The sequence below is a fragment of the Gobio gobio genome (genome assembly GCF_949357685.1).
Source record: "Gobio gobio genome assembly, chromosome: 9".
Lineage (NCBI taxonomy): Eukaryota > Metazoa > Chordata > Actinopteri > Cypriniformes > Gobionidae > Gobio > Gobio gobio.
In genome coordinates this window covers 47,903,237-47,916,567 of record NC_137115.1, presented here as the reverse complement: position 1 = coordinate 47,916,567, position 13,331 = coordinate 47,903,237, and the positions used below count along the sequence as shown (strand labels likewise).

The 13,331-nt window shown below is 39.4% G+C and overlaps 2 protein-coding genes across 2 annotated transcripts in view; both read left to right on the top strand.

Annotated features, from left to right (window-relative positions):
• LOC307131377 (RNA polymerase II elongation factor ELL2) overlaps positions 1–13,331 on the top strand; it is a 379,314-nt gene that overhangs the window by 197,681 nt on the left and 168,302 nt on the right. The gene's annotated exons all lie outside the window — the stretch shown is intronic.
• The window catches only part of sema4ba (sema domain, immunoglobulin domain (Ig), transmembrane domain (TM) and short cytoplasmic domain, (semaphorin) 4Ba), an 80,206-nt gene that overhangs the window by 58,852 nt on the left and 8,023 nt on the right, over positions 1–13,331 (top strand). Inside the window, exons 5-10 of the mRNA XM_079824986.1 lie at positions 557–655; positions 1,305–1,416; positions 2,210–2,326; positions 3,906–4,063; positions 12,024–12,205; positions 12,674–12,824. Of these exons, the coding sequence (XP_079681112.1) occupies positions 557–655; positions 1,305–1,416; positions 2,210–2,326; positions 3,906–4,063; positions 12,024–12,205; positions 12,674–12,824 (819 nt within the window). The remainder of the gene's footprint in view (positions 1–556; positions 656–1,304; positions 1,417–2,209; positions 2,327–3,905; positions 4,064–12,023; positions 12,206–12,673; positions 12,825–13,331) is intronic.

The window sequence follows — 13,331 nt, the reverse complement described above, 5'->3', positions numbered from 1 at the left end:
TAAAGTGTCCATCGTATGCACACTTCAGAATCTCACCGGAAGAAGTAGGTCATCCGGGTACTTTTTACCTACTATGTATTCGGACAGAGCCATATATACTCTGTTGGCGTACTGTCGCATACTATATAGAAGGGAAGTATTCAATTTCGGATGGAGCGTAAGTGATCTAATAGGTGCATAGGATGACTTTCGGGAAAAGAGTAGGGGTGTAACCCAGGCATCCTGACCAAATTTGCACATTGGCCTTTGTCCATCATGGCCTCCTAATAATCCCCATATAGTGATTGGCTTCATCACTCTGGCTCCTCTCCACCAATGAGCTGGTGTGTGGTGGGCGTTCTGGCGCAATATGGCTGCCGTGGCATCATCCAGGTGGATGCTGGACATTGGTGGTGGTTGTAAAGCACTTTGAGTACCCAGAAAAGCGCTATATAAATGTAACAAATTATTATTATTATCAATGCCCAGCACTTTAGTAACTGTCACATTCATGTCTTAAATCATTGTCTTTCCCATTTCTTATTAATTCCCTTTTGCTTTCGCTTTCTCATTCCAGACTGACTGCTTCAATTACATCAAGATTTTACTGCGTGTGAACAGCACTCACCTGTACGTGTGTGGAACGTATGCTTTCAGCCCTATCTGCGCATACATCGTAAGTACTGTTTCATTTGGTTCTATTTTCCTGCAGGATTTCACCACCTCCATCCATGCTTTTAACAGACTGCAGGGGAGGAATTAATTATCCATGTAATTTACTCAGTCAATCAAAATGTCCTCAGAAATACACTGAGGGTAAATGCTGTTCGGATGAGAAATGATTATTGCCCTGCACTTTATTTAAACCCCTCACTCTGGAGACTAGGCCTGGATTTGTCTGTGCACTTGAGGGGTCGACACAGACCACTAAGATTGAAGCTTAAGGATACTGTACTTTGCATACACAGTTCGATTCTGTGACAGCTGTCCCCTGAAAAGGTTTACATTGTCATTTATGCCCCTATAAAGACACAAACGAGAGAATCAGAGCGCATCCAGCCGCAACTCCCTCCAAACATCCTTTTTTATCAGTATCCTTGGCCCACACACAGTCAATAGTACACACATCATCCCTTCGAATCCCTTTGAGTGCGTTCACCCTGTTCTTACTATCTCCCCAGACTTATCGCAATAACATGACGTTCTGTTCTGCAAAATAAGGTCCTTGTTTAGATCTACACAGGCAGCAAACGGTCAGCACAGTCGATACAAGAGACAGTGCTTGCTGTCTTTACAAGAATGTCCCTGTGTCTTCTTTCCTTCAGAACACGTCTGATTTTTCCCTGGTGCGCAGTGAAATGGGAGAAATAGTCACCGAAGATGGTCGAAGCCGGTGCCCTTTCAACCCTGAATACAAGTCAACGGCCATCATAGCTGGTACGTGCTACAAAAAGTGGTGTAACGTTCAGTATTTTGGCATCACCGGATAAAACTTAAACCTGTTTATTTCAATTATCTTGGTTCCTTCGGTCCGGACCAAAAAAGAAAATGACATTTAGTTCTGGTTCACTTCAGACTTTTTTAGCATTTTTAACACAGAACCTAAAGATACAAAAAAAAAAACGTATTTTGACGTATTATGACGTATTTTGCATAGAAACATCATAAACAATGCTGTGTGCTAAATACGCTCATTGTATGTGTTCATATGATGGTATTGAGAACTCACCAAGAGCTTGTAAAATGTGTAAAGGAGTCAAAATAGCGGCAGGTATTCTTCCGTTGCACACACAAGCAAAGATCTTCTGACGGCAGTTCTGACGGACAATGTGAGCGAACATTGTGCTTGGGACGTTTTTCGTCTTCAAACCAAATTTATGTCTTCCACCAACAAAGTTTAAATCCCGTCTGGCTAGCGTGCTTCCCATTATGTTTATACATTAGGTCAGTAGGCAGAGATTAGGCATTTTGTGGCTGTTTGAACGCATTCGACCACATGGGTGTTTACACTACGAAAGCAATCCGGTCGAATGCGCTTTTGACTACCATTTGAAGTGGTCGAAAGTGGACAAGCTCAAAGCTTTTTAGACCCTGTTTACACCTGTATTTAGCGTCGTCCACTTGTGATCCGATCGACCAAAGCGCATCTTAATACTACTATACATGCTACCAAAAGTAGACCCCAGATTTGCTTTATTAATGTCTGTTGCTTTGAATGATGGTTTTACAGATGGAGAACTGTATGCCGGCACGGTCAGTAACTTCCAAGGGAACGAACCCATCATTTATAAAAGCCTTGGCCAGGGCACAGCCTTAAAGACTGAAAACTCACTGAACTGGCTTCAAGGTAAGAGCCAAATCCACTACAGACCTGCTTTTAATGAAGCAGTTGCGCACAGTATTTGAGCTCAAAAACCTGTGTATTAATCACTAACCTCCTGCAATTCAGTTTAACCAGACGCTAACATCTTTTTTCCCTCACCTTTGTCATTTATATTCACTGTAAAACTGCTTAAGAACAATATGTTTATTTATTAGTTTATTAGTGTGAAAAGTGATACAAAAGGCCCTTGATTTGAATGGAATAACTTTTCTTTAGCTCTGTGCATCTAATGTTTCTCTGTAAGTGGATAGAAAAGAGGTATCTTACAAATGGAAATAACCACGAATGTTTAAGTCGTTGCGATTCTTTTCAGCACAAACATGTTTTCTTTCCATGTTAATTGGCCGCATTGTAAATTGCGTCTCACAAAACAAAGTGCTTTTTGCCAGGTACAATTAAAGGGTTAAAGCCCGTTCACACCAAGAACGATAACTATAAAGATAACTATATCAGCGGCCAAACATATGCCTGCCATATGTCTGCTGCTTTAAATGCTCGAGCTCGGTTACAGCAGGATGGATTATGATTGTCAATGTTTTTATCATTCATCAGCTGCATAAAATCATTCTGGAAGTGATTCCAACGCTATTGTTATGGTTATAGCTGTGGTGTGAACTGCTATTCTTTAATATTGAGAGCTATATCTTTATCCTTATCTTTATAGTTATCATCCTTGGTGTGAACGGGCCATTAGTTCACCCCAAATTTTTAAATGTTGTCATTAATTACTCACCTTCTCAAAACCCGTGAAACGTAACTTCAGATATTTTTAATTGAAATCTGAGAGATTTCTATCCCTCCTTTGAAAGTCCATGCAATTTACTATTGTTTATATACTTTTATAGTATTTATTTATATATAGAAATAGCTGCTATTTTTATATTTTTGCTTGTCATTTTTTAAAAAATATTTCAGTATATTTTTTGTACAAATGTTTGGTTTAGTTTTAGTCATTTTTGTTCTTCGACTTGTTTATTTCAGCACTACTGATTTTCGTTTCAGTTTTTAAGTTGACATTTTTCATCTAATATTTAATATTAATGACAGAATTGTTTTATTTTTGAGTGAACTAATTTACTTCCAAGGTATGCAATGTAAATGGTTCTATAAGCAGCACAATTCCCCCATTCTGTTCTCTTTTGTCCCCCTGAAGTTACCACTAAGAGGCAGGTTTGGCACAGCAGAGAGTTATTCATATAAAGCAAGACTACAGAGAACAAAACAAATCAATTTAGTGTCAGTTTTCAGCTTTACACAGTCAAACCCTTCTCAATTTACTAAAAAGTGCTCAATAAAAGCGCAATATTTTGCCATAAGTGGCAAAGTTGATGAAAGACGCATGTGCAAAATCGATTCTGAGCACTTTGATAGTGTAACAAAAGATCTTATATTGGTAACTACACCTAAAGATGGTCTTGTAAAAGGGGTTTCAGGTGGACCAGTAGCTATATTTGTGACATAAAGTCCACATTACTTACAAACACTGCTGTCTCGGTGTACAGTCCATGGCGTGGATTGACACTTGTTTTTATTTCTCCCACAGACCCTGCTTTTGTGGGCTCAGCCTACATTCAGGAGAGTTTGCCCAAAGACAACACAGTCGGGGATGATGATAAGATTTACTTCTTCTTCAGTGAAGCGGGAAAGGAGTTTGATTTCTTTGACAACACCATTGTGTCACGCATCGCTCGCGTGTGTAAGGTGAGGGACACTTCAGGGTAAACACAAAGTTGAAGGGAGTTGGGTGAGGGCCATTCTCCCTGAAGCAATAATCCAACTAAATACATGTACACACAACATTTATACACCTCCCTCAATGAAGTGTATTAGAATTACATGGCAGTATATTTGTGCATGTTAATATTAGTGCACATATGTGGGACATAGTGTGTGTGTTGCCTCACATGGCTGTGTGATCATTTCATGTGTCGCACCGAGGTGAGAGAGGTCCGCTGCCTTTCAGAGAGATTATGAGGTTTGTGTTTCAAAGACACATTCCTCAATGCAGAGCTTTCCCTTTACTTGGTCCGCCTCCAATTCTTATCTCTGCTCAGCAAATATTAACATTCATCTGTTGAGTTGAGGGGCAGCTGAAAATGCGCATTGCACACACACAAAACACACTTTCCTCGCAGTTCTTTACAAAGAGGTCTATAATACCTGTATGAAGCTATCCTATAGGTGTTTCCAGTTATTTTTGAGCCAGAGCCATAAATGCTATGTGACTTATTGGATGATGGCATCATATGTGCACAGTTCCAAACTCTTCACTAGAGAATAAAGAGGGAAAAGAGCTAATATATCATTAATATAATAGCCTGTATATTAGTCCAACAGCAACCAGAGTTGTCACTGTTTGTTTCGCTCTGCTTGTCTTTATGAGCAAGTCATAGAATCATTCACTCAAACGATTTGTTTACAACAATGAATAATTCAGGAACGACGCAAGTGACTCTCTTTTTGAGTGAGTCATTGAATCATTGACTCAACCAGTTTGTTCAAACCACTGATTAATTAGTGACGCGATTTATAAAAAAATAATTAAATCACTGACACAACCAATTTGTTCGAACTACTGATCAATTCAGGAATGAAACAGGGACTCGTGACCTGTCTGTATGAGTGATTCATTGGGTCCTATTTTAACGATCTGAGCACATGGTCTGAAGCGCATGGCACAGGTGATCTTAGGGCGTGTCCAAATACACTTTTGCTAGTTTAAAAACAGGAAAAAATGGTCGGCGTGTCAGGTGCATGGTCCAAAAGGGTTGTACCTAGTCTCTTAAAGGGGCACTTCAGCGCTGGGAAGATGAATGTGTATTTAAACTGTGTCATTTATGTAGTAGAAATGTGAAATTATTTTTGAATTTGGTGCCTTCTAGACCGAGAAAAGATGAATGTGGATGAAAGACAACAACTCCCAGAATGCACTTGCTTCGCTGCCCTACGAGGCCACTCCCTACACCGCCCCCAACCAATGTTGCCAAGTCCGCGGTTTTCTTGCAGAATTGGGCTACTTTAACACTGTTGCCGCGGGCAGTTTTTCATGTCCGGGGGTTGAAGCGACCTCAATTATGTGATATTTAGCCCAGGGAATGCAAATTTTAGTAGGCAACCATGCCAAAAAAAACACATATTTTACCCCCCAAATGCGATTTTTACCGGAGAAGCCCCCCTGAAACGCGATTGGGCTTGTTTTGGGCTAGTTTTGAGTAGCAATTGGGCGGGTTTTGTTGTGACCAACGTCGTTTTGATCTTCATAATAATACAATAATTTTGTTCAGTTAGAGGATAAACACTACAATTAAAAACTGAACGTCTTTTCAATAAAGTGTGAGTGAGCCGAACGAAAGTCACAGGACAAACGCAGCTGCAGGAGTCAGATTGCATTCAGCACGAGAGGGAAGTAAGAGCTGAGCAGAGCTGAGGTAAGCGCGGCTGTCATTCTCGGCGCGTGTCCAGTCTGGCGGGTTTTCTGATCGCATATGGAAGCTAAACTTTCATAGGAATTCATTGAAAAGTTGAAACACTCACTTTGCTCTGCACCGCTCCGTTATGAATGCCCGAGGCCGAGCCGAGCGCATTTACATTCTGTGAGTGAGATCTCTCCCCTGTGGGCAGGTTGAAAACATGTGGAACAGCTCCTTCTACTAGCTGTAGTTTTTAGTCTCTTGCCAAAAAATCCTCCGATGACGCAAAGAGACGATATTTGCATCATCGGAGGATTTTTTCCAGAAATAAAATGCATAATTCTCTCATCTCAGGGGGATATGAGGGGGGGGGAAGTACCATAATTCAAATATACTACGGGGTTTCTACTGATACAAAGCTTCACCATGGCGGATTCGCTATTTAAATGGCGGAATTTGCGAGCGGAAAAACTGAACGCTTCTCCAGAGAGGAATCCTTTTATTTTTAATATTTAAAAATGTTTGTGTGCTGCTGCCCTGTGTGTGTAATAAGCAGAGTGTACGCGCATAGTGCTCCCGCATATAGGCGCATATTACTAATGTGCCCTTTTAATAACACAAAAAATACTGCAAAATAACACAAAATAATACTATTGACTTTAGACCAGGTTTTTGTTGGTCAATGGCGCAGTCGTTTTTCAGTTGCCTCAAAATAGCAACACGCCAACAATGTGCCTGAACACCTCGTTTTCAGACCAGCACGCCCACGGGCGAACAGATGGTCGTGAGTGCATTTGCTTTTTAAACAACGCGGCTCTGGACATGATAACTGCGTAAAGCTGAAATGTGCGTCGCGCCTGGCGGTGTAGGATAGGGCCCATTGAATCATTTACTCAAACAATTCATTTAAACCACTGATTCATTCAGGAATAAAATAAGTGATTCTCTTCATTTGAATCATTGACTCAGTAGATTAATTCAAACCACTGATTCATTCATGAACGAAACAAGTACTTGTCTGTAAGAGTGAGTCACTGAATCATTCACTCCACCAAAATGAAAATACAAGTACGAAATACAATACGGTGCAAAAATAGGCAAATAACTGTCTAAAATGTATGCCTCTAAATGTTAACTTCTGTTTTGTTCAGTGACAAATAATCTGCGCTGATATTACTAACATAACCTTTCTTGCTCATGTGATATTGCTTGCGAAATAAGTCAAAACTCTTATTTAGTGAAAATATACAAACAATTTTGAATGTCTTATCAATCCAGATAGTGTAGTTGTGGCATCTACTAGCAGGAGGCTAAAAGTGCTATGCTAACTTTGACCCCTTGGTATTTTTAAACGCCGTGATGACAGTGATGAATAGAAACATTCAGCGATTGCCATGTAGCTCATTCAAATAGGCTTTTCAAACCAGCTTCAGTAAGAATAATGACCTAATGGTTTCCGTTTTCACACCAGCTAATTTACCAAGCGGCAGCCGATAGAAGGTTCACACACTCCTGTCTTCTTGCCTTGTAATATGGATTATCACACGGGCTGCATGAAATGCCTCCTGACAGATAAATGGTTGCCATGCCAGGGGAATGTGCCCTGCTTATTGGCATCCACTACCTTAAACATTATCCTAGGTTCCCTTTTTAGCATGCCCCATATTCCTCCAACCAGATCCACTGGAGCCCAGCCATGAGGAAGAGAATGCAATGTTTATGTTTATAAGCGGCATTTTCTTGGTATTATACCTTATCTCCTCTCATATAGTAAACAAATGCAATGATTCCTGCAAAGCTCATTAGTAGACTTAATTGTCGTGCATTCTGTGATGTGGTGCGCAACAAAGCCAGGCTCACGGGCCGATGCACAAGCCCATCTTTGACTTTTCGGAAATTTGATTTCCCTTTGCTTATGCTCTCCATCTCAAATCGGTGCATTTGCGCACAAAGAGTGATCTGAATCTTAAGAGAGTCTCTACGTTGCCAGTTGGGTTAAAGCACTGACCCTGTCTGCTCTGAACGGCGCATGAGCGGAGTGCAACATCTGCAAGATTCATTTGCCTTCTCGTCTTGCTTTGGAAGTCTGAGAATGATTTCAATTCCACTGCTCTTTCTATATTTTGGTCCCTTTTCTTTTTGACTCCTAACTTACCTCCAATCAAGTATCCCTATAATATGGATATCGGTGCACTTTTGCACCGATGACCATGTCAAATTCCAGTGGAAACTGTGATGCATGTCAAACTATCCATTTACGTACTGCAACGGTTCCTTATTGTTTTAAGATTCTTTCTGAATTGCGCCTGGGGTTTGGGTTTGAAAGCGTACCATATCATTTACACTCAGAATGACAATGAGCAGAAGCTGCAATCCTTTGATTTTAAAATTGAAATGAATGGCATACAGTATGTAGAAGCTTCTCCTTTAAGGTGCACTTTTCAGCTATCACTGTTCTGCCCTTGTAGAAATACACTAAATATATGTATATATTTATATATTTATATATACATACTATATATAAATGTATGTACATTTTAAATAAATTATATATAAATACATACATTTGAGCATGCATTTACTTATCTCACTTGCACAAAATTAGATTCGGTATTCCACAAAATGAATAAAAACTATGAAGTGCAAAAATATACTTTATGTATTTAATCTCACTTTATTAACCAATGTCTTTGCTGCTGACTTTCGATGATCCAATTCAACCAAAACTATAAGCAAAAATTACTTTAGTTAATTTTTTTAGGTGCACTATGTAACTTTTCCGACCGCTAGAGGTCACCTATTCAAAACAAAGGCGTAGCTTGATGACACCACATTTGAGCGCAGAATCTTGGGACATGTGGTCTTCACCTCACAGCCAGTGGAAAAGAATCGGGATAGGATTCGGGCATAAATCATGTTCATGGATGCGATTATTAACGTTACTGTAGTCTGAAGCAGAGCAGGAGTGTTGTGGAGCTGAGCAAGGCCGCTGGAGCAATTGTTAATAAGATGACGCAACAAACACCTTGCGAGCAGCGGGACTTTTAATATGCCACAGTCGCCGGCGCCCTTTCCGCTTTTCCGGTCATGAGTATGAGGTAACGCAGCTCTGTTTATCATATTAGAAACATCTGAGTGTGTTGAAAATTATGTTATGATGTTACTCTGTGCGTTCGCTCGGTGGCTGCTATTACACTGCACACTGCATTGAGAGTAAAGCGTTTCTGCAAAATAAAACCGGAAACTGTGGGTAACGCAGATATGACGCCATCGACAGGCGACTCCCTCACACATCCCGGTTCCTTGGTTAAAATAGCAATTTTCTCACCATTTACAAATAGTTGGAAACATTTGGGATATTGTAAGTACTCAATTGAACAAAATATATAACACTGTGTCTAGTGGTTTTGGGATATTTTACTGAAAATGTTTTACCTTTGTGCACCTTTAAGTAAGAGTGTTTCTTTCTTCTCCGTCATTTCAATTTTGGTGTGGAAGGGCCTTTACATTTGCCCAATAAATAGAAGAAGAAAAAAGGATTTTTTTGTATTATTAAAAAACAAACAAGCAAGCCCAGCCCTGTTTAGAAAAAGTAATGTAACTCATTACTTTCCATTAAAAAGTAACAAAATAATTTGTTACTTTTTAGGAGGTAACTCAATATTTTAATGCATAACTTTCCCCAACACTGCATCTCATTAAAAATAATAATACTCTTAAATAATAATAAAAAATATATATAATATGTATTAAATACATAAATTTGCTATTACATAATATATATTATTACATAAATTATTACATCATTTAAATTTAAAACGAATACAAAATTAAGCTTTGACCGAAAACAATGAAGCAATTATGGATTAGCAATTTTATGTGATGCCGTGAAGACCGATGGTCCAAGCACTTTTTATGGATTATAGTGTAACTCAGCCTTCAGCTGTAGGTTCACTGTGCTAAACTCTGCTGTTCAATGATAGGTGGGAGTTTCCCTTTAAAAGATTTTATTGGAATGTGTTGTTGCCGTCCTGCTGGTAAGGGAAGGCGTTGCCTTGCGTGCTGGATTACAATAATATTATAATTAGAGAAAAGCTCATTTTCTTTGGAGAGCAGCTTAGATGGATGAATAAAAATTGTGCTTTTGGGACCTCTTCTTTACGTACCTCTGGCTGACGTTCAGGCCATTTGTTCTTCATATTTGTCTGTTTCTCTGCCCTGCTCTTTGCCCATTTCTCATTCTGTTCTCGTCTTTGATTTTATCTCTCCGGCCATTTGTTTGTTCAGGTGTTCAGTATGAAGTTCTGCTTGAGCGAGGGTTGACACTAATATAAAGCTGCCCTGAAAAACAAAAATATTTAGTTGATTCATGGTTTGCTTTGTTCTACTTCACCTGTGTCATAGGGTTTATTATCCAACATCCCTTCCTTTTGCAAGTTTCCACTATGCCTTTTATGTTCTAGCTATATTTTTCTCTTAAGATCACTTTGGCTCTTAATTTTTAAACCAATATTTGTCTTACTTTTTGACAGTGTTGTGTTTCTTAGTTGGAAAGTAATGTGTTGCGTTACTTTTGCGCACCCGACACTTTGGGAAATACTTAACTAAAATCATTTTTGCTTAGTATTGGTCAAATTGGATCATCGCAGGTCAGCAGCAAAGATATTGGTTAATTAAGTGAGATTAAATACATAAAGTATATTTGTGTCATATTTAATTATTGCAGGTTTGAGTTTGTATTGCACTGTTTTTATTAATTTTGAGGAATACTGAATCTGTTTTTTTGTGCAAGTGAGATGACTAAATGCATGCTCACATTTAGTTAGATCTACAATAACCATCATTTCAGTCAGGACCACTATCGTCAAAGATGATGGATTGACTATTAGCATACAGTTTGGATTGGCGGTATGCTTCTGTTCTGGGCAAGAACTCCCTGTGCATCCAAGCAGCCTAGCATGGATGAGAGCAGGGAGAGCAGCAATAGGGTAAACAGAACAGAACCAACATAACGTATTTGCAGATATCATAAATAATTTAGGATTTGTCTGATTCAAGGGGAATCAGAATACCAAATCCTGACTGGACGAGAGGAGGAGCTGGGGATGGAGGAGGGTAAATGAGCTTTGGAGAAACGCGATAGCTGCTGATAGTACTGAAGGAGCTTATATATGTATGCTGTGATAGACGTCGTATTCCTATAGGTAGACATGATCAGCTGACAGTCAGCTGATGCGAGCTTGACTAACGTGACCTGCCAGAACTGACGATATACGCTTGAGTCAGCTGTCAGTAAATAAATGGGAAAACAAAGTAACTTGTGTTACTTAGATATTTTGTTGTAAATGTAAAAGTAATGTGTTACTTTACTTGTAATGTGTTACTCCCAACACTGCTTTTTGTATAATGGTCTACAGCACAGTGCACCATACTTAAAATCAAAGGGAGCAGTCAAATCAGTGTCAGATTAAGCAATAGTCTTTGGTAATACAAGAATTAGTTACATCATTTCCTTATATCACAACAACCCCTTTGTCTTTTCTTTTTTTATTATGTTGCAATATTATGTTGAACAGCAAAACGGATCCATAACCAACTAATGGAAAAATTCTCATAACTGGTTGTGTTTTCTCTTCTGATAGACATTAAAGCCCTTGAATTATTCTGCCTGTTTTGTTTAAAGGGACCAACGTTAAGGCCTTTACAGCCTCAGGGTCTCAATCACAAAAACACACTGTTGCACTCAGTCTTAATGCACAACATGTGATAGAAGCTGAAGATAGAAGCTTGTCCAGTTCTAAATCTTTATGTAACAGAGAAAGTTGCCATCATAATCAGCATTTCCATTGGCTATTGCACCAGCTTGTTGGAATCGCAGGCAGCTTCTAGTTCCCTCTCGTGGTCAGAAATGGTCAAAACAAGTCTTTGCACATATCCTCATCGATTTACTTTCACATTTACGGCAGACGCTTTTATCAGAAGCAACTTCAGAGTTTACATTTTGCCAGTGTTTCCAGTGAATCAAACCACCAGTTGAGCTCCAGGAACACCTAACAGGGCTCATTTTTGTCAGGGTTGTCATTGTAATCTAACACTAAAACTTTATATATATATATATATATATATAAAAAGTGTAAAAATAAAAATTACAAAAGCACATAGCAAAAAGACTAAACATTTATACGAATAAATGCTATTTAAAAATAAATACTATAATATAATAACACTTATTTCTATTGGTACTTCCACAGGGTGATAAAGGTGGAGAGAGGGTTCTTCAAAAGAAATGGACGACCTTTCTGAAAGCCCAGCTCCTGTGCTCATTGCCTGACGATGGGTTCCCCTTCAACATCATCCAGGACATGTTTGTACTGACCCCCAGCAAAGAGGCCTGGAAGAGTACCGTGTTTTACGGAGTCTTCACCTCACAGTGGTAACGTATTACGCTATATCTCCTGAAATTGCATTTAGAATACAGATAATACAGTGAATACCGTTGTGGCTGTGTTTGTGTTCCTTTAAACCTTTTAGAAAAAGAAGAAATTCAGCTTTCATTTCTGTTATTGAAGCCTGCCTGGCACTCAACCAGACTCCTTTTGCTGTACTTAGTGTGGGAGTTGTGGGTATTGATTGAGTGCATTAACATGGGGCAAAAGAGACAGGACAGGCAGGAGATGTCAGCGAGGCTCAGAATAGCCTCCCTCTTGAGTCCGCCTACGCACCTGTTATGTCTGAGGTTAAATAATACGCTTTTGCATTTTGTGTGCACTCCGACTTTTCAGCTCCTGTTACTGTGTCTTTAAGGTGTAAGTGAGGTTGTTGTTGTATAGTGTGGTCGTCTGTGTTTGATGAATATGCATATGCAGACAGATTGTAATGAATGCTGTGTTTGTGATTACAGGTACAAAGGTGCTTCAGGAAGCTCAGCTGTATGTGCGTTTACAATGGACCAGGTTGAAGAGGCGTTTAATGGACGTTACCGGGAAGTTAATCGGGAGACGCAGCAGTGGTACACCTACAACCACCAAGTACCAGAACCCAGACCTGGAGCGGTACGTTTCGTGTTATGTTCAAAAACAACTAGATGGAACGCAACAGAATCGAACACGGGGGTCTTGAGGCGTGTTTAAAAAATAACAAAATTAAAACAGCATCATAAAAGACGCAGTACTCAAAAGTGAAAAGTTCCAAAAATGAAATTTCTGTCATCATTTACTCAACCTCATGTCATTCCTCTCTTGTGTGGAACATTTTGCAGATATAGCAGAGAATAGACTGGCCACACGACTGTTACTTATGTGACTTGCTTGACGTTAAAAAGAGTTATTAAATGCAATAACTTGCGAAAAACAACTCCTTGCAGTCTCGCGCCGTCTGCTGTCTGACACACACACCGAAACGTGCGCACAAGCCGCCTCTCTGAAAGTGTGTGAACCCTTCAGTTCTGTTTCGTGTCTTGTTACTTGAACGGTCAAATACACACAGTTATGTCAAAATGGCTGTCTTGATGAGTATTCATGTAAACACAGTCGGTTATGCTTTAAGTGAACGATATCAGT